The sequence below is a fragment of the Hyla sarda genome, chromosome 8 (assembly GCF_029499605.1).
Source record: "Hyla sarda isolate aHylSar1 chromosome 8, aHylSar1.hap1, whole genome shotgun sequence".
In the NCBI taxonomy this organism is placed as follows: domain Eukaryota; kingdom Metazoa; phylum Chordata; class Amphibia; order Anura; family Hylidae; genus Hyla; species Hyla sarda.
The window spans coordinates 21,641,082-21,662,365 of NC_079196.1; the positions used below are offsets into that span (position 1 = coordinate 21,641,082).

Sequence of the window (21,284 nt, forward strand, 5' to 3'; positions counted from 1 at the left end):
TCTCCAAATCCTGACTCAGAAAGCAACGGTAGCGTTGATCACCCCATGGTGGCCGACTCAGCCGTGGTTTCCCCTTCTGTTGGGGATGACAATAGATTTCCCCAGGTTGTTACCCCCTCTGCCTCATCTACACACGAATCCAAACAAGGGTCTTCATCCTCTAGTCCTGGAGGGAAACCTGCCTCTCCTTGCTTGGTTGGTTTCGGGGTGCCGGCATCAGGTAATGATCTTTCTAGATCAGCTAGAAATCTCCTCGCCCTGGCCTGGGCCCTAGGGACTAGATCGGCGTATAGATCTGCATGGGGACTCTGGGTGCGGTGGTGTGATCGACGGGAGATTAGTCCCGTTCAGGCACCTGTGCAGGCAGTAGTTAACTACCTGGCCGATGCATTCGATTCAGGCAAATCTTATAGCTCTGTAAACGTTTATAGATCAGCTATTTCTGCATACCACTATCCGGTGGATTCCTTACCGGTGGGAAAACATCCTTTAATATGCAGACTCTTACGCGGAATCAAATTTAAGCGTCCTCCTCGCCCTAAGTATCAAGCTACGTGGGATGTTTCCACGTGCTAGATATGTTTTCTTCATGGGAAGACAACAATGATCTTTCTTTGAAGCTTATTTCAGTTAAACTGACCGTTCTCTTATGTCTGGTCTCTATCAAAAGAGTATCGGATGTTCGAGCTTTAGATGTCTCTCGGTGACAATTCTCGCCTGGAGGTGTTCAGTTTTCGGTTGTTCGCAGGACTAAGAAGGGTCTTCAATCCGTCTTTTATCCGTTTTTTCCGGCTCATCCCAAGCTCTGTGTGGTTCAATGTCTTCAGGATTATGAGACGCGAACAGCACCTCTCCGATCTACTAGTCATACTCAATTACTCATTTCTTATGTCAAGCCTCATCTCCCGGTCTCCTCGGCTACATTATTTTATCCACAAAAAATGTCCCTGGAGGTTACAGGGCAAATCATAAATTAAACAACCTTTGAGGGGTTACCCCCTCGCGGGGATTAAACCCTTCACTAGAACCCCCCTTAAAAACAATCTTTATTCTTAACTTGTTAAAATGTTACCCCTTCACACAAATGTTAAAATTATCAGTGGAGGGTATAGTATTGGGGAGCTATGATTGCTCCTCTCTATATATGTAGAGCTTGTTATATATAATTCTCCGCGCCAATCATCTATTGCTTTGGCGCCGAGTATACCTATGCTCTAACTTATTATTGCCCCTCCACTGTTTAAAACTTAACTACCAGCCCACCCGACGTTTCGGTGATAAATCACCTTTGTCAAGGGTTAGAGGCTAACCCTTGACAAAGGTGATTTATCACCGAAACGTCGGGTAGGCTGGTAGTTAAGTTTTAAACAGTGGTGGGGCAATAATAGTTTAGAGCATAGGTATACTCGGCGCCAAAGCAATAGATGATTGGCACGGAGAATTATATATAACAAGCTCTACATATATAGAGAGGAGCAATCATAGCTCCCCAATACTATACCCTCCACTGATAATTTTAACAATTGTGTGAAGGGGTAACATTTTAACAAGTTAAGAATAAAGATTGTTTTTAAGGGGGGTTCTAGTGAATGGTTTAATCCCCGCGAGGGGGTAACCCCTCAAAGGTTGTTTAATTTCCTCGGCTACATTGGCTCAGTGGGTTCGCCTAGCCATGGAGATGGCGGGGATTGATGTATCCTTATTTGGCGCCCACTCTTCTAGAGGGGCTATGGCCACTAAGGTGGTTGTGTCAGGAGGTTCTCTGTCGGATCTTTTACTGGCCGCCGACTGGTCGTCCCAGACGACCTTCCGTCAGTTTTATTTTCGCCCCGAAGAACAAGTCTCTATGTCAGTTTTGTAATTCTGATTTTCTACATTATCTTGTTAAGCTTTGAACTTGCAAGATATGAGCCTCCTGTCTGATATATAAATCGAGATTTTCCTAGCTAATGTGACAGAAAATATAAGTTATATGAAGACAGGAGGCGAGTATCTTCCCTCCCGACCCAACCCTATCATGGTGTTCTTTTATCTTAACAGGTTCTTGAAGAGAAATTCTTCCATCTTCTGCAAGGAGGCTGATATGTTCCTGATCCGTTGTTCATCGGGTTTTGTTCCTGTTCGTTCAGGTCACGGCGGTCCTGTTGACCACGTTGTCAAGAAGCATCAACAAGTGGCAGTTCCTGTTCTTCATATTGGAGTCTGCTGTACTGGATGCCGCATAAAGAAAGAGGAGGAGATGTCCCAGGCAGCCCTTTATATAGGAGCTAGTAGAGCTAGGAGGGGTGAAGAGAGTCCATGGGGCTGCTGGGAGTTGTAGTTTTGAAGATTTTTTTCTTTAATATACGTTTTAAAATTGTATAAAAAATTCTGCTATGGGCATTAAAGAAGAAAGATTTAATGCAAGATACTCGCCTCGTGTCTTCATATAACTTATATTTTCCGTCACATTAGCTAGGAAAATCTCGATTTATATCCTGTATTATACTCCAGAGCTGAACTCACTATTCTGCTGGTGAGGTCACTGTGTACATACATTACATTACTTATCCTGTATTATACTCCAGAGCTGTACTCACTATTCTGCTGGTGAGGTCACTGTGTACATACATTACATTACTTATCCTGTATTATACTCCAGAGCTGTACTCACTATTCTGCTGGTGAGGTCACTGTGTACATACATTACATTACTTATCCTGTACTGATCCTGAGTTATATCCTGTAGTATACTCCAGAGCTGTACTCACTATTCCGCTGTTGCCATCAATGTATGTACACAGTGACCCCTCCAGTAGAATATAGAGTACAGCTCTGGAGTATAATACAGGATATAACTCAGGATCAGTACAGGATAAGTAATGTAATGTATGTACACAGTGATCTCACCAGCAGAATAGTGAGTACAGCTCTGGGGTATAATACAGGATATAGCTCAGGATCAGTACAATATAATTAATGTAATGTAAGTACACAGTGACCTCACAGCAGAATAGTGAGTACAGCTCTGGATTATAACACATGATATAAATTAGGGTCAGTACAGGATAAGTAATGTAATGTATGTACACAATGACCCCACCAGTAGAATAGTCAGTACAGCTCTGGGGTATAATACAGGATATAACTCAGGATCAGTACAGGATAAGTAATGTAATGTATGTACACAGTGACCGCACCAGCAGAATAGTGAGTATAGCTCTGGAGTATAATACAGGATATAACTCAGGATCAGTACAGGATAAGTAATGTATTGTATGTAAACAGTGACCTCACCAGAAGAATAGTGAGTACAGGTCTGGGGTATAATACAGGATATAACTCAGTATCAGTACAGCATAAGTAATGTAATGTATGTACACAGTGACCTCACCAGCAGAATAGTGAGTACAGCTCTGGGGTATAATACAGGATATAATTCAGGATCAGTATAGGATAAGTAATGTAATGTATGTACACATTGATCTCACCAGCAGAATAGTGAGTACAGCTCTGGAGTATAATACAGGATATAACTCAGGATCAGTACAGGATAAGTAATGTAATGTATGTACACAGTGACCCCACCAGCAGAATAGTGAGTACAGCTCTGGAGTATAATACAGGATATAACTCAGGATCAGTACAGGATAAGTAATGTAATGTATGTACACAGTGACCCCACCAGCAGAATAGTGAGTAAAGCTCTGGAGTATAATACAGGATATAACTCAGGATCAGTACAGGATAAGTAATGTAATGTATGTACACAGTGACCTCACCAGCAGAATAGTGAGTACAGTTCTGGAGTATAATACAGGATATAATTTAGGATCAGTGCAAGATAAAAGCTGAAAAGTTCCTACAAAGTGTGGGTGGAGGTTTGGGTTAGACATTCCATTATTACCCGACATCTGTCTTGTTTTCGATGACTGTAATATCCTCTGGTCCCAGCTCTGGGATCCATTTCTCCATTTCTTCAATCCATGGATACTTCAAGGAAGACGGAACAACAATGAGAAGTGGCCATTCTTCCCGGTAGCAGTAAGCCACAGCGATTGCCTGTATGGTTTTTCCAAGACCCATCTAAAAAAAATAAATAAACAGAATAATTTAATTCTCTGAGCTGTCATGAATGATATCCACTATGTTTATTTCTTAAGTTAGGTCTTGAACTTAGCCAGAATTTTACTTTATCTCCTAAACAAACTATATTTATGATTGGATTGATTGGAGGTATTCTCTTATTACTGTCACAGGCTGTAACTCAGGATCAGTGACCACACCAGCAGAATATAGAGTGCAGCTCTACAGTATTATACAGGATATAACTCAGGATCAGCGACCACACCAGCAGAATAGTGAGTACAGCTCTGGAGTATAATACAGGATATAACTCAGGATCAGTATAGGATAAGTAATGTAATTTATGTACACAGTGATCTCACCAGCAGAATAGTGAGTACAGCTCTGGGGTATAATATAGGATATAACTCAGGATCAGTACAGGATATGTAATGTATATACACAGTGACCCAACCAGCAGAATAATGAGTACAGCTCTGGATTATAATACAGGATATAACTCAGGATCAGTACAGGATAAGTAATGTAATGTATATACACAGTGACCTCACCAGCAGAATAGTGAGTACAGCTCTGGAGTATAATACAGGATATAACTCAGGATCAGTACAGGATAAGTAATGTAATGTATGTACACAGTGACCTCACCAGCAGAATAGTGAGTACAGCTCTGGAGAATAATACAGGATATAGCTCAGGATCAGTACAGGATAAGTAATGTAATGTATGTATACAGTGACCCCCACCAGCAGAATAGTGAGTACAGCTCTGGAGAATAATACAGGATATAGCTCAGGATCAGTACAGGATAAGTAATGAAATGTATGTATACAGTGACCCCCACCAGCAGAATAGTGAGTACAGCTCTGGAGAATAATACAGGATATAACTCAGGATCAGTAAAGGATAAGTGCAGCTCTGGATTCTGCCCCACCAATAAAATGTCATGCCCATAGCCTGCATATGTCTTGTTAGATCTATCCCCCAGGCTATACATTTTCTGAGGACAGGAAGGTGATAACTTGAGCCTATTCCACAGTCTGATGAAGATGAGATAGCTGATAGCATTGTGCATTGTGTAAAGGAATTCAGGGGGGAATCTCTGAATGCTGGACGATTAACCTAAAGCTTAAAATTTAAAGGCCAACCTATCCCCTCATAGGCCAACCTATCCCCCCCCCCCCTGCGATCTCCTGCACGGGGGCCCCGGCTCTGCACCAATTGTCTGAATGTGCATCCTTGCGTCCGTGCATCCTTGCCTCTCCCATAGAGCTGTATGGGGAGTGGGCGAAACCGTCACCCTCTCCAGTTCGACGCTACGCGCATTACTGCTCTGACTGAGCGCTAATGCGGGGGCCCTGTTCGGGAGATCGCGGGGATAAGTTGTATAACGCTGCAGTTGTCCTTTAATAAAGAAAATAAAAATTTGAAAAAAATTTGAAAGAAACAATAGATTTTCAGGAAGCGTAGCAGTCATTGTTTTTCCTCCTACACAAACTATAAATATTTGGAATAAATAATTCATAGGGTAAATGATGCAACAAGCCTAATGAAATAGAGAGAAATAATTAGACCCCTCCGCCGATCTCTGCTGTGATCAATACAGTGATGTGCCGCTCAATGGATAAAGTCATTAGCTATGAAATAAAATAAATTCTAATGTACACTGCAGAGTGAAGAACATTAACACTGTGGTGTACGGACAGCCCGCACTCTGCGCTGTTGTATTGCTGCATGCCTTTAAAATTACATGTGTGACAAACAACTGCAAACAACTTTGAGAGATACTTAAAAACAGGAAAATATACAGAGTGACTGGTTCTCAAGGTCTTGGTGTGTATATATATATATATATATATATATATATATATATATATATATATGTGTGTGTGTGTGTATATATATGTGTGTGTGAGTGTGTGTGTATATATATGTGTGTGTGTGTATATATGTGTGTGTGTGTGTGAATGTGACTCAGAGGGGTTATCCAGGAAAAACCTTTTTTGTGTATATATCAACTGGCTTCATAAAGTTAAACAGATTTGTAAATGACTTCTATTAAAAAAAATCTTAATTCTTTCAGTACTTATGAGCTTCTGAAGTTAAGGTTGTTCTTTTCTGTCTAAGTGCTCTCTGATGACACGTGTCTTGGGAACCGCCCAGTTCAGAAGAGGTTTGCTATGGGGATTTGCTTCTAAACTGGGCGGTTCCCGAGACACGTGTCATCAGAGAGCCACTACAGCTGTTCGGTCCTCCGGTGCATCTCCTTCATACTTCCGGGTGTAACGAAGCATCACATGGCGCTCAGCCTATCGTCGGCAGAGGCTGAACATCGCGGCGGCCTGCGATAGGCTGAGCGCCATGTGACGCTTCGTTACACCCGGAAGTATGAAGAGGATGGACCGGAGGACCGAACAGCTGTAGTGGCGCTCCGCGGGAACCCAGGGAGGTGAGTGAGGGTTCATTTTCATTTATTTTGCATCCCGGGCAGGACGGAGCAGGAATACTCTGCACTAGAGTACTCCTTTAATTTCAGAAGCTCATAAGTACTGAAAGGATTAAGATTTTTTAATAGAAGTAATTTTCAAATCTGTCTAACTTTCTGGAGCCAGTTGATATATATAAAAAAAAAAATAAAGTTTTTTCCTGGAATACCCCTTTTACCCCTTAACGACGCAGGACGTATATTTACGTCCTGCGCCGGCTCCCGCGATATGAAGCGGGATCGCGGCGCGATCCCGCATCATATCGCGTCGGTCCCGGCGCTAATCAACGGCCGGGACCCGCGGCTAATACCACACATCGCCGATCACGGCGATGTGCGGTATTAACCCTTTAGAAGCGGCGGTCAAAGCTGACCGCCGCTTCTAAAGTGAAACTGAAAGTGACCCGGCTGCTCAGTCGGGCTGTTCGGGACCGCCGCGGTGAAATCGCAGCGTCCCGAACAGCTGATCGGACACCGGGAGGGCCCTTACCTGCCTCCTCGGTGTCCGATCGGCGAATGACTGCTCCGTGCCTGAGATCCAGGCAGGAGCAGTCAAGCACCGATAACACTGATCACAGGCGTGTTAATACACGCCTGTGATCAGGATGAGAGATCAGTGTGTGCAGTGTTATAGGTCCCTATGGGACCTATAACACTGCAAAAAAATATGTAAAAAAAAAGTGTTAATAAAGGTCATTTAACCCCTTCCCTAATAAAAGTTTGAATCACCCCCCTTTTCCCATAAAAAAAATAAAACAGTGTAAAAAATAAATAAATAAACATATGTGGTATCGCCGCGTGCGTAAATGTCCGAACTATAAAAATATATAATTAATTAAGCCGTACGGTCAATGGCGTACGCGCAAAAAAATTCCAAAGTCCAAAAAAGCGTATTTTGGTCACTTTTTATAACATTAAAAAATGAATAAAAAGTGATCAAAAAGTCCGATCAAAACAAAAATCATACCGATAAAAACTTCAGATCACGGCGCAAAAAATGAGTCCTCATACCGCCACGTACGTGGAAAAATAAAAGTTAAAGGGGTCTCGAGATGAAATTTTTAAACGTATAAATTTTCCTGCATGTAGTTTTTTTTCCGTTTCGCCGTGCATTTTTGGTTAGAATGACTAATGTCACTGCAAAGTAGAATTGGCGACGCAAAACATAAGCCATAATATGGATTTTTAGGTGGAAAATTGAAAGGGTTATGATTTTTAAAAGGTAAGGAGGAAAAAACGAAAGTGCAAAAACGGAAAAACCCTGAGTCCTTAAGGGGTTAAGTAGTGAGTAGATATTGCAATAAGTCCCTAGTGATAGTATAAATAATGGTAATGACGTAGAGCAGTGGTCTCCAACCTGCAGGCCTCCAGATGTCGCAAAACTACAACTCCCAGCATGCCCGGACAGCCAACGGCTGTCCGGGCATGTTGGGAGTTGTAGTTTTGCAACATCTGGAGGTCCACAGGTTGAAGACCACTGACGTAGAGAGTGAGAAAGACTGTAAGAAAAACAGAAGACAAGAGGAATAAAGATAAAGGAGAGAAAAAAAAGAAGGAAAAAAAGAAAGGGAAGGGAGAAAGAAGAAAAGATAAGAAATACTTGAATAGTATTAGCTAAGTGTGATAAAACAGATGTTCTTGCAACATAAATGATATAAAATACAATTTATTAAACATGCATTATGTAAGGAGTCGCTGGGCCCTAGTGCCACAACTCCCAAGCCTGTGCAAGTAAATACAGTAAAATACACTCTAAAAACTGGTAATAAGGCAGAAAAAGAGGATCACACGTAACTGTTAGTCACTGGATGAAAAAACATTGCCGGTACTGTGTGAAATAAAATGTGAAAGTTCATCAATAATGTTTGAGCGCTATGCGCTGCGGTTCAAGTAATATTAAAATTGCATCCATGCGATCCTGTCGCTGTGGGAAACAAGTGAGAACAAATAGTACAGTAGCCAGGAGGTGTCCTGACGTTATTACCAGGTGCAATACCAACCGCCGATTGCACAGCCCTGTAAACGCAAAGTGAAAGTATCGGCGCCGCGCCCGTATGCTGGTCCTCCCGGGTGCAGCTGGAAACAAGAGAGAAGATTGGTAAAGGGGTACTCCGGTGGAAAACTTTTTTTTAAATCAACTGGTGCCAGAAAGTTATTAAACAGATTTGTAAATTATAACAACAAGGGCACGTACGTGCACTCACCGCTCAGCGGAGACGGCTCGGCTTGAAGGTCCGGTCCACGGAAAGCTGGGTCACAGCATCGGTGCAGGTAAGTGGGCGCTTGGAGGCTACGCCGGCTGTATCACACGTGTATGCGTGCTTCTTCCAGCCTAGTAATTTGTAAATTACTTCTATTAAAATATCTTAATCCTTCCAGTACTTATTAGCTGCTGAATACTACAGAGGAAATGGTTTTCTTTTTGGAACACAGAGCTCTCTGCTGATATCACGAGCAGAGTGCTCTCTGCTGATCTCTGCTGTCCATTTTAAGAACTGTCCAGAGTAGGAGAAAATCCCCATAACAAACATATGCTGCTCTGGACAGTTCCTAAAATGGACAGAGGTGACAGTACTGAGCACTGTGGTCGTGATGTCAGCAGAGAGCACTGTGTTCCAAAAAGAAAAGAATTTCCTCTGCAGTATTCAGCAGCTAATAAGTACTGGAAGGATTAAGATTTTTTAATAGAAATAATTTACAAATTACTAGGCCGGAAGAAGCACGCATACACGTGTGATACAGCCGACGTAGCCTCCGAGCGCCCACTTACCTGCACCGATGCTGTGACCCAGCTTTCCGTGGACCGGACTTCAAGCCGGGCCATCTCCGCTGAGCGGTGAGTGCACGTATCTGCCCTTGTTGTTATAATTTACAAATCTGTTTAACTTTCTGGCACCAGTTGATTTAAAAAAAAAAAAAAAAGTTTTCCACCGGAGTACCCCTTCAATGGTACTGTGTACCTCTCACCCGTGTTCCTGTGCATTCTTGCTGGTATTCTGGTGCCTGCTCAAGCTGCGATCGGGGTCTCCGCTGGACCACGGACCTGCTGGAGCAGCGAACGGTGAATGTATTCCAATGGCTGTACAATGGGTGACGGAGCGTCCTCGTGGAGGGGAGCGAACTGTGATGATGATGATGCGGTGTGTAAATTGTGGCTATGGATACGTAGCCTCGTAGCAGAGATGCTTCATCCAGTGACTGGCAGCACAGTTAGTACATACCAGACGCGTTTCGGACCCTCTTGGTCCTTCCTCAGTAGTCACTGACTACTGAAGAAGGACCAAGAGGGTCCAAAACTTTAAAGTGGGAGGTTTTTCGCAGGTTAATCCAAACCAAATGCATCATCTTCCAAGCCAGGCCTGTCCACAAGAACTTCTCCCAGGTTACACCAATTCACAGGGAGTTTCACAAGCCACAACAGTTCACCTGGATCTTCTCCCATGTTATGTAGGTCTACAGGCAGCTACTCTAAGGTAACAGCAGTCCACAGGGAGTTACCCCAATTTACAAGGAGATGTTCCAAGGCTATGCCGGCTTACAGAAAGGTTCTCTCAGGCTACATCAATCCACTGGCAGTCATAATTGTTTTGGTTTGATTTCTTGATAGAAAATATAACTAAACTGAACAGAACTTTTAGAAACTTTATTAAAAAAAAAAAAACATGACTGAAGAACTTCTATTTGATGAAGATTCATATTTTAGGCTGAATTGCTCTTTGAAGAGGATAGACATACAATTAGAGAACCCGCTAGAGGTCTGTATTGTGGAATGGCTGAGACATCCAACTGATATGAAGACATCACTGGAGGTCAAATGGCCCAGAAATCCTTGTTCTACTGAAATGTCACCTGCTAATCTGCGAAAGGTTAAGCTGCCATATTATATTTAAACTAAGACTTTTGCTTTACTGGATTCTTACTTAACATTTATGGCTCCAAAACTAAAATGTGCAAATGTTATTTAAGTGAAGGTGGTGGGAATAACTGCTACGCAATGGGATTAGGGGGCTGTCTAGTATACAAAGCCATTGGAATATACAGGGCGATCAGGATATACATCTTTCAGGCAGAATGGATAAAGGTTACAAAGAGCCTGTCCCTCTGGAGGACCTGTCCTGTCCTGGATACTACACACTGATGTCAATGCGTGCTGCGTAATGCCTTACTTAACCTGTGGAGGTGCTAGTGAAGACTTACTGCAGTGTTTCCCCACAGATTATAGGTAATTAACAATAGGACACATTGTGATCATCTTCATGTCAGTGAGCGTTTTAACGAGTAGGGATTAGTTAATGCAGAGAACCCATTTAAGGGGTACACCGGTGGAAAACTTTTTTTTATTTTTTTTTTTTTAAATCAACTGTTGCCATAAAGTTAAACAGATTTGTAAATTACTTCTATAAAAAAAAATCTTAATCCTTCCAGTACTTATTAGCTGCTGTATACCACAGAGGAAATTCTTTTCTTTTTGGATTTATTTTCTGTCACGACCACAGTGCTCTCTGCTGACACCTCTGTCCTTTTTAGGAACTGTCCAGAGCAGCATATGTGTTGCTATGGGGATTTTCTTCTGCTCTGAACAGTTCCTGACATGGACAGAGGTGTCAGCAGAGAGCACTGTGGTCGTGACAAAAAAGAAATGCAAAAAGAAAAGTATTTCCTCTGTAGTATACAGCCGCTAACAAGTACTGGAAGGATTAAGATTTTTTTAATAGAAGTAATTTACAAATCTGTTTAACTTTCTGGCATCAGTTGATTTAAAAAAATAAAACGTTTTCCACCGGAGTACCCCTTTAACCCCTTAACGACAATGGACGTAAATGGACGTCATGGTGCCATGGGACTTAACGCATCATGACGTACATTTACGCTCCGCCATGACCGCGGCAGGTCCCGGCTGCTATCAGCAGCCAGGAAACCGCTGGTAATGGCGGACAACCGTGATCGCGCGGATGTCCACCAATACCCCCTCAGATGCTGTGATCAATACAGATCACAGCATCTGCGGCAGTGCGGTACTTTAAATGGATGATCGGATCGTCTGCAGGGCTGCCGCAGGGATCCGATCATCCATAATGGCGGACGGAGGTCCCCTCACCTGCCTCCGTCCATCTCCAGGGGTCTTCTGCTCTGGTCTGAGATCGAGCAGACCAGAGCAGAAGATGACCGATAACAATGATCAGTGTTATGCCCTATGCATAGCACTGAACAGTATTAGCAATCAAATGATTGCTATAAATAGTCCCCTATGGGGACTATTAAAGTGTATTAAAAAAAAAAGTTTAAAAATGTAAAAAGATAGTCAAAAAAAAAAAAAGTGAAAAATCCCCTCCCGATAAAAACATAAATCATCTGTTTTTCCCATTTTACCTCCAGAAAAGCGTTAAAAAAAATTAATAAACATATTTGGTATCGCCGCGTGCGCAAAAGTCTGAACAAAATATATTGCTAATTATCCCGTACGGTGAACGCCGTAAGCGTAACAAAATAAAGTCCAAAATTGCTGCATTTTTGTCACATTTTATTTTTTTTTTAAATTATGAAAATTAAAAGTAAAAAAGAAAACATATCCTTTTTACCATAAAGTGTACACCGTGAAAAAAAAAACCTTCTAAAATGAGCTAAATTGCAGTTTTCTTTCTAACTTTCCCACATAATAAATATTTTTAGGGGTTGCACCGCACATTTTATGGTAAAATAAGTGATGTAATTACAAAGTAAAATTGGTGACGCAAAAAACAAGCCCTTATATGGGTCTGTGGATGGAAATATAAGAGAGTTATGATTTTTAGAAGGCGAGGAGGAAAAAACAAAAATGCAAAAGTAAAATTGGCCTGGTCCTTAAGAGGTTAAAAAAGGCAGCAATGCATGGTTGTGTCGTAAAAACTGAATACTTAGCTGACTATATAAAAAGAAAGCTCAGAGGACCATGAGCCAATAGGAAATCATGAAAGGCTTTGCACAAGGTTTACCCGTTCACAAAAGGTTTTACCTAAGTTCTAAAGATTTAGAGGAAGCATCTCCTCAAGTTACTCTAGTTTAAACGGAGCTTATACTAAGTTATGCTGATTCATGAGGAGTTTCTAACAAGTTATGCAAGTTCACATTGAACATCATTCAAGTTCCACCAACCCCCAAGGAGCTTCTCCCAGGGTAACACTGTCCCACAGGGAGCTTCTCCCAGGGTAACAAGGTCCCACAGGGAGCTTTTTCTCAGGTTACACAGTCCCACAGGGAGCTTTTTCTCAGGTTACACAGTCCCACAGGGAGCTTTTTCTCAGGTTACACAGTCCCACAGGGAGCTTTTTCTCAGGTTACACAGTCCCACAGGGAGCTTTTTCTCAGGTTACACAGTCCCACAGGGAGCTTTTTCTCAGGTTACACAGTCCCACAGGGAGCTTTTTCTCAGGTTACACAGTCCCACAGGGAGCTTTTTCTCAGGTTACACAGTCCCACAGGGAGCTTTTTCTCAGGCTACACAGTCCCACAGGGAGCTTTTTCTCAGGTTACACAGTCCCACAGGGAGCTTTTTCTCAGGTTACACAGTCCCACAGAGAGCTTTTTCTCAGGTTACACAGTCCCACAGGGAGCTTTTTCTCAGGTTACACGGTCCCACATGGAGCTTCCCCCAGGTTACACGGTCCCACAGGGAGCTTCCCCCAGGTTACACGGTCCCACAGGGAGCTTCCCCCAGGTTACACGGTCCCACAGGGAGCTTCCCCCAGGTTACACGGTCCCACAGGGAGCTTCCCCCAGGTTACACGGTCCCACAGGGAGCTTCCCCCAGGTTACACGGTCCCACAGGGAGCTTCCCCCAGGTTACACGGTCCCACAGGGAGCTTCCCCCAGGTTCCACGGTCCCACAGGGAGCTTCCCCCAGGTTACATGGTCCCAAAGGTAGCTTTATCTCAAGTTACACAGACCCACAGGAAGCTTCTTCCCAGGTGGCACGGCTCGACAGGGAGGTTCTCTCATAGACACCAAAGACTTCAAGGTTTGGCACTTCACAGAAGGCTTTCCTCAAAGCATCACAGTGACCAGAGAGCCTGGCTATGGATTCTCCACTGATAGGAAACTTCTCTCAATAAAAACAAAAGTTGACCATCATGTTGTTTCTGCTGTCTTGTTTTCGTCCTGGTGCCACTTATTTTCCATGTAAATGACACATCTGTTCATCCACGTGATGAAATACCCAATTCATCAGATGGCCTACTTTCTTTCATTGCTCCATGCTCCGGTCCCGATGCCCACTGTAATGACATCCATTAGTGGACAGGGATTGGCATGGTCCTTCTGACTGGTCTCAGGCTACTCAGCACATTGAGATGTCCTGTGTGATCTGACTACTTTCTCTATGGCAGTGCTTCCCAACCAGGCTGCTTCCAGCTGTTGCAAAACTACAATTCCCAGCATGCCCGGACTTGTAGTTTTGCAACAGCTGGAGTCACCCTGGTTGGGAAACACTGATCTATGGGATCAGAGAAAAAAGGGGTTCTCCAGTGGAAAACTTTTTTTTTTTTTTTAAATCAACTGGTGCCAGAATGTTATACAGATATGTAAATTACTTATTACCTATTTAAAAATCCTAATCCTTTCAGTACTTATATCAGCTGCTGTGTGCTTCAGGAACTGTCCAGAGCAGGATGTCAGGAACTGTCCAGAGCAGGATATATTTGCTCTGGGGACAGTTCCTAAAATGGACAGAGGTGTCAGCAGAGAGCACTGTGGTCAAACAGAGAAGAAATTCAAAAAGAAAAGAACTTTGTGTGGAACACACAGCAGCTGATAAGTACTGGAAGGATTAAGATTTTTAGATAGAAATAATTTACAAATCTGTTTAACTTTCTGCCACCAGTTGAGTAAAAAAAAAAAAAAAAAAAAATAAATAAAAAAAAACTTTCCACTGGAGTACCCCTTTAACCCCTAAACATATCAATGAGCCTTGGGCTCTTGACTGTCGTTTCCTGGAAACTTTGGTAGGCACTAACTAACCCCTACATACCAGGGACACCCCACAAGACCGGCCATTCTGAAGGTGCTCTGACCCTATAGTCTAGATATCACAATTTCACCCTTGCCTCCAATCCTGACACTTCCCATTTTACTATATCGAACACATCAACGACAATAACAGACTGTTTACTTGCTGCCTGATAATGTGTATTCCATCCACTGACAGGCGCCATTGTCATCAGATAATCGCATTAGTCACTTCTTCTGGCTTTAATGTTATGGCTGATTTATGTTTCTTGCCTGATGGACTTTGCACGAACCAATGTGTAACAATGAAGCAGAGATAACCTAACATACTGGAATCTAAGTGTTAATAATTCAGAGACGTTCGCACACACTAAGGTGAGTCTCCTGCAGCTCGGGGTGTAATCCTCCTATGTGGTCGCAGACTCGTGTTACATGTGGCGGTATCCATTGCACAGTGTGACATTATACAGTAATACCTGATGACCAGGGCGACAGATAAAGTGATGATTCACATTGCTCTCGCTTTGGAGTAATCTTACTCTAATGAACTGATGTGTGGAAGAGAAGGCTCCAATTTCTTCTCTTACAAATTTCTTCTCGGTGCCGATAATTAAAGGTAAACAATCTGCCAGCGGGAACCGTGCTGAATATAATCCAGAAAATACAGCGGCAGCAGTCACACGGATCTATGATGAACAGTCAAACATGTGAATCACACATCAACGTATAGAACATGATTAGCACTCACTATTCTGCTGGTGAGGTCACTGTGTACATACATTACATTACTTATCCTGTACTGATTCTGTTATATCCTGTATTATACTCCAGAGCTGTACTCACTATTCTGCTGGTGAGGTCACTGTGTACATACATTACATTACTTATCCTGTACTGATCCTGAGTTATATCCTGAATTATACTCCAGAACTGTACTCACTATTCTGCTGGTGGGATCACTGTGTACATACATTACATTACTTATCCTGTACTGATCCTGAGTTATATCCTGTATTATACTCCAGAGCTGTACTTACTATTCTGCTGGTGAGGTCACTGTGTACAGACATTACATTACTTATCCTGTACTGATCCTGAGTTATATCCTGTATTATACTCCAGAGCTGCACTCACTATTCTGCTGGTGAGGTCACTGTGTACATACATTACATTACTTATCCTGTACTGATCCTGAGTTATATCCTGTATTATACTCCAGAGCTGTACTCACTATTCTACTGGTGAGGTTACTGTGTACATACATTACATTACTTATCCTGTACTGATCCTGAGTTATATCCTGTATTATACTCCAGAGCTGTACTCACTATTCTGCTGGTGGGGTCACTGTGTACATACATTACATTACTTATCCTGTACTGATCCTGAGTTATATCCTGTATTATACTCCAGAACTGTACTCATTATTCTGCTGGTGAGGTCACTGTGTACATACATTACATTACTTATCCTGTGCTGATCCTGAGTTATATCCTGTATTATACCCCAGAGCTGTATTCACTATTCTGCTGGTGAGGTCACTGTGTACATACATTACTTATCCTGTACTGATCCTGAGTTATATCCTGTATTATACTCCAGAGCTGTACTCACTATTCTACTAGTGAGGTCACTGTGTACATACATTACATTACTTATTCTGTACTGATCCTGAGTTATATCCTGTATTATACCCCAGAGCTGTACTCACTATTCTACTAGTGAGGTCACTGTGTACATACATTACATTACTTATCCTGTACTGATCCTGAGTTATATCCTGTATTATACTCCAGAGCTGTACTCACTATTCTGCTGGTGAGGTCACTGTGTACATACATTACATTACTTATCCTGTACTGATCCTGAGTTATATCCTGTATTATACTCCAGAACTGTACTCATTATTCTGCTGGTGAGGTCACTGTGTACATACATTACATTACTTATCCTGTGCTGATCCTGAGTTATATCCTGTATTATACCCCAGAGCTGTATTCACTATTCTGCTGGTGAGGTCACTGTGTACATACATTACTTATCCTGTACTGATCCTGAGTTATATCCTGTATTATACTCCAGAGCTGTACTCACTATTCTACTAGTGAGGTCACTGTGTACATACATTACATTACTTATTCTGTACTGATCCTGAGTTATATCCTGTATTATACCCCAGAGCTGTACTCACTATTCTACTAGTGAGGTCACTGTGTACATACATTACATTACTTATCCTGTACTGATCCTGAGTTATATCCTGTATTATACTCCAGAGCTGTACTCACTATTCTGCTGGTGAGGTCACTGTGTACATACATTACTTATCCTGTACTGATCCTTAGTTATATCCTGTATTATACTCCAGAACTGTACTCACTATTCTGCTGGTGGGATCACTGTGTACATACATTACATTACTTATGCTGTACTGATCCTGAGTTATATCCTGTATTAAACTCCAGAGCTAACTTCTTAAGTAATCAAACCATAGAATTTACTTATATAAGCTGTTGTCTGCTTCTCATTTTCCCTGCAGCAGCCCTACAGGAGAAATATAGTATTACATGTCCCCATGCTAAGCTTTACTAGCAGTCCTCCAATTTTGCCTATACAGCTAGGAATCTATGGATGATGTCCCTACGCTCTAACGATTTTAAAAAAACTTAGCCTTACAAAAAGGGTCAATAAAAGTTTCTTCAAAACATAATCATTATAAAAATGGTCACATGTCTTTAGTCACTGTTGCAGCATTCTCGAAAAAGGAAAAAAATTAAATAATTAAGACTCTTCTCAGATTCAATAGGGTGCAGTTCATATCAATGCATAACATTAAAAAAAAAGTCAGTGTTTCCAACAAGAGTGCCTCCAGCTGTTCCAGAACTACAACTCCCAGCATGCCCGGACAGCCGTTGGCTGTCCGGGCATGCTGGGAGTTGTAGTTCTGCAACAGCTGGAGACACTTGGGTTGAGAAAGACTGATACAGGTAATGGGAAAGGTCTCTAGGGGCATATATGTTGATATCAAGTGTTGAGGAGGAAGCGGCAGATTAGAATGTATAAATGGTAAAAAGTGCTTCAAATATATTCCGCTATTTAGCATAATGCAGCTAAATTATACTTCTACAACCTATGTGCCGAAAGCATTTTTTCTCTCTCTCCCTTACCCCCCGAGAAACGGCACCGAAAACCTCCTTATGTCACTCAAATCCCTACATTTAGCAGCTAAAACCTGGCGGAAATTGTGTCAGCAACAACTAGATGCCAATAATTATCTTTCTTTCCAAAGTGACAGGATGAACCCAAATATAGCCGACTCGGCAGAAAATATTCCAGCGAGCCGGCCAATGGGGGGCATGCTTGGCACCAATTCCATATTCATGACTTGGAGGGGAGGGGGCTCAGCCGTCACCTCCGAACAGACAGAGTAATCAGGGGAGAAGCGGAGTTGTAAAATAAAAGGTGGATGCTTCGATCTGATAACCACAATTAATGGGAATAAATAAAACCCGGAGCCGTCGCAAATCGGTGAAGTGCCGATGTTATAGCTACGGATGGGTTCAGTGCAGGGTAGAGAAATTTTCCTTTTTTTTTTCTTCTTTTTTTTACGAAACTTGGATAGGTCCATATTGGCCACAAGTTCAGGGCAAATCCACAAAATCAATGGGTTAAAAGAATTATCCATTCTTATAAAACTGACGGCCTATCTTAGTGTCCGACAGGGGTCCGAATCCAAGTATCATCGCCAATCAGCACCACAGAATCTTCAATATTTACCCAGCATTCGTATTTCGTACTTGCATCACCGTACTATTTGTAGTAGTCTTGTCCCATTCAATTAAACATTAAAGGGGTACACACACATTAAAGGGGTACTTCAGAGGGGAAAAAGCAGTTTTCAAATCAACTGGTGCCAGAAAGTTAAAGGGGTATTCCAGGAAAAAAACTTTTTTTTTATATCAACTGGCTCCAGAAAGTTTAACAGATTTGTAAATTACTTGTATTAAAAAATCTTAATACTTCCAATAATTACCAGCTGCTGAAGTTGAGTTGTTCTTTTCTGTCTGGCAACAGTGCTCTCTGCTGACATCTCTGCTTGTCTCGGGAACTGCACAGAGCAGAACAGGTTTGCTATGGGGATTTGCTTCTACCCTGGACAGTTCCAGAGACAGGCGTCATCAGAGAGCACTTAGACAGAAAAGAACAACTCAACTTCAGCAGCTCATAAGTACTGAAAGGAATACGATTTTTAAAAAGAAATAATTAACAAGTCTGTTTAACTTTCTGGAGCCAGTTGATATTTAAAAAAAAAAAAGTTTTCCTGGATAACCCCTTTAAACAGATTTGTATATAACTTCAATTTAAAAAATGTTATCCTTCCAATACTTATCAGCTGCAGAGCTCCAGAGGAACTTGTGTAGGTATTTCTAGTCTGACCACTGTGCTCTCTGCTTCCACCTCTGTCCGTGTCAGGAACTGCATATAGCAGAAGGAAATTCCCAAAGCAAACCTCTCCTGCTCTGGACAGTTCCTGATACCGTCAGAGGTGTCAGCAGAGAGCACTGTGGTCAGACTGGAAAGAACTCCAGAAAAAAATACTGGATCTTCAACAATCCCCAGTCAATCAAGTCAATGGGATCCATCAGGACCTGGTGGTGTCAGTTGAACTCTGACCCAGAACAAGACGAAGGACAACATCAGTGTGAACTTAGCCTTTGGCTGGTTTCACACTAGCATAATACATCAGGAGAGGCTGGAAGTACAACAGATGGAATAGGGCCAACGATGGAATTGGCACTGGAGGTGAGTACCGTGTACTGTATGACCATATGTGCAGGTTTTGTTTTGTTTTTAAATGGAATAGCATTTTTTTGTATTATTACAATGCCTTTAAGAAATAGGAGCAACTTTGCAAATTACACGGTGTAATCGGATCCTGAAGTCATGAGTTAAATCCCTTAAAGCAGCGGTTCCCAACCTTAGGTCCAAGTACCCCCAGGCGATTTAAACGGTTCTTCTAGGGGTAGACAAAAAAAATATTTATAATGTCAGCTTGTTATGGCTTCTAAATTGGCCGCGGCCCATGCTACTACTTTAAGAAAAAATGAGAAGTGGTTGCTGGTACTAGCTGATGTCACTGCCTTGAGAAGTAGAGCAGGAGGGCAGCAGAGGAGAAGAATGGGCACCAGGCTGCTGGGTACCATAACTCCTTCAACAGGTTCGGGGCTTCAATGCTACCCCAGACCAGACATCTACTGTTAGAAGACGACCCCAGTGCTGGAGGAGATGTAGAGTGCCGAAGCGGGGTGGTATAAGGGCCTACAACTATATAGGGGCAGTGTGAGGGCCTATAACTATATGGGGTGCAATTTTTAAAGTCAGTTGAGAAGGGGTACTTGGGCAAACAAAGATTGGGAACCACTGCTAGAGATGAGCGAACTTACAGTAAATTCGATTCGTCAAAAACTTCTCGGCTCGGCGGTTGCTGACTTTTCCTGCATAAATTACTTCAGCTTTCAGGTGCTCCCGTGGGCTGGAAAAGGTGGATACAGTCCTAGGAGACTCTTTCCTAGGACTGTATCCACCTTTTCCAGCCCACCGGAGCACCGGAAAGCTGAACTAATTTATGCAGGAAAAGGCATCAACTGCCGAGCCGAGAAGTTCGTGAGGAATCGAATTTACTGTAAGTTCGCTCATCTCTAACCACTGCCATAAAGTGTACCTGTCATTAAGTCATTAATTAAAGGGGTATTCCGGTGGAAAACTTTTTTTATTTTAATTTTGGTGCCAGAAAGGTAAACAGATTTGTAAATTACTTCTATTAAAAAATCTTAATCCTTCCAGTATTTATTGGCTGCTGAATACTACAGAGGAAATTATTTTCTTTTCTTTTTGGAACACAGAGCTCTCTGCTGACATCATGAGCACAGTGCTCTCTGCTGACATCTATGTCCATTTTAAGAACTGTCAAGAGTAGGAGAAAATTTCTCATAGCAAACATATGCTGCTCTGGACAGTTCCAGTTCCTAAAATGGACAGAGATGTCAGCAGAGAGCACTGTGCTCATGATGTCAGCAGAAAGCTCTGTGTTCCAAAAAAAAAAAAATGTAAAAAAGAATTTCCTCTGTAGTATTCAGCAGCTAATAAGTACTGGAAGGATTAAAATGTTTTTTTGTTTTTTTTTATAGAAGTAATTTACAAATCTGTTTAACTTTATGGCACCAGTTTATTTAAAAAAAAAAAAAAAAAGAAAAAATGTTTTCCAACGGAGTACCCCTTTAAAAAAAAAATGTTGAAATGTCAAAAGTATTGATCAGTCTGGGTCTCAATGTGAAACCCCCACTGATAAAAAGCTCGAGCAGGCAGTAGTATGCGGTAGTTTGTTTCACTCCCTGGCTTATAGCGATCTCCATTTTGCAGACCCATTATAAGTCTATGGGGTTGTCTAGACGAGTGGTCTTCAACGTGAGGGCCTCCAGATGTTGCAAAACTACAACTCCCAGCATGCCCGGACAGCCGTTGGCTGTCCGGGCATGCTGGGCGTTGTAGTTTTGCAACATCTGGAGGTCCACAGATTGAAGACCACTGGTCTAGAGGATACTGCAAACTGAGGAGTAAAAAAAAAAAAAAAAACCTCCTCTCTCTGCTACTTATCAAAACTTTTCACAAGTGAAAAGTTTTTGTTTGTTTTTATATATGACAGGTACACTTAAAAAATGTCCCCCCAGTTCTTACGAACTCGCAATTTGGTAGA

At 42.1% G+C, this 21,284-nt stretch overlaps 1 protein-coding gene across 6 annotated transcripts in view; it reads right to left on the reverse strand.

Annotated features, from left to right (window-relative positions):
• ZRANB3 (zinc finger RANBP2-type containing 3) overlaps positions 1 to 21,284 on the reverse strand; it is a 282,012-nt gene that overhangs the window by 151,742 nt on the left and 108,986 nt on the right. For 5 of the 6 annotated variants that reach the window (XM_056533788.1, XM_056533787.1, XM_056533786.1 and 2 more), the window contains one exon: positions 3,887 to 4,065. The exons of the other annotated variant lie outside the window; for it this stretch is intronic. In XM_056533788.1, the coding sequence (XP_056389763.1) occupies positions 3,887 to 4,065 (179 nt within the window). The remainder of the gene's footprint in view (positions 1 to 3,886; positions 4,066 to 21,284) is intronic. 6 annotated transcript variants of the gene reach the window in all.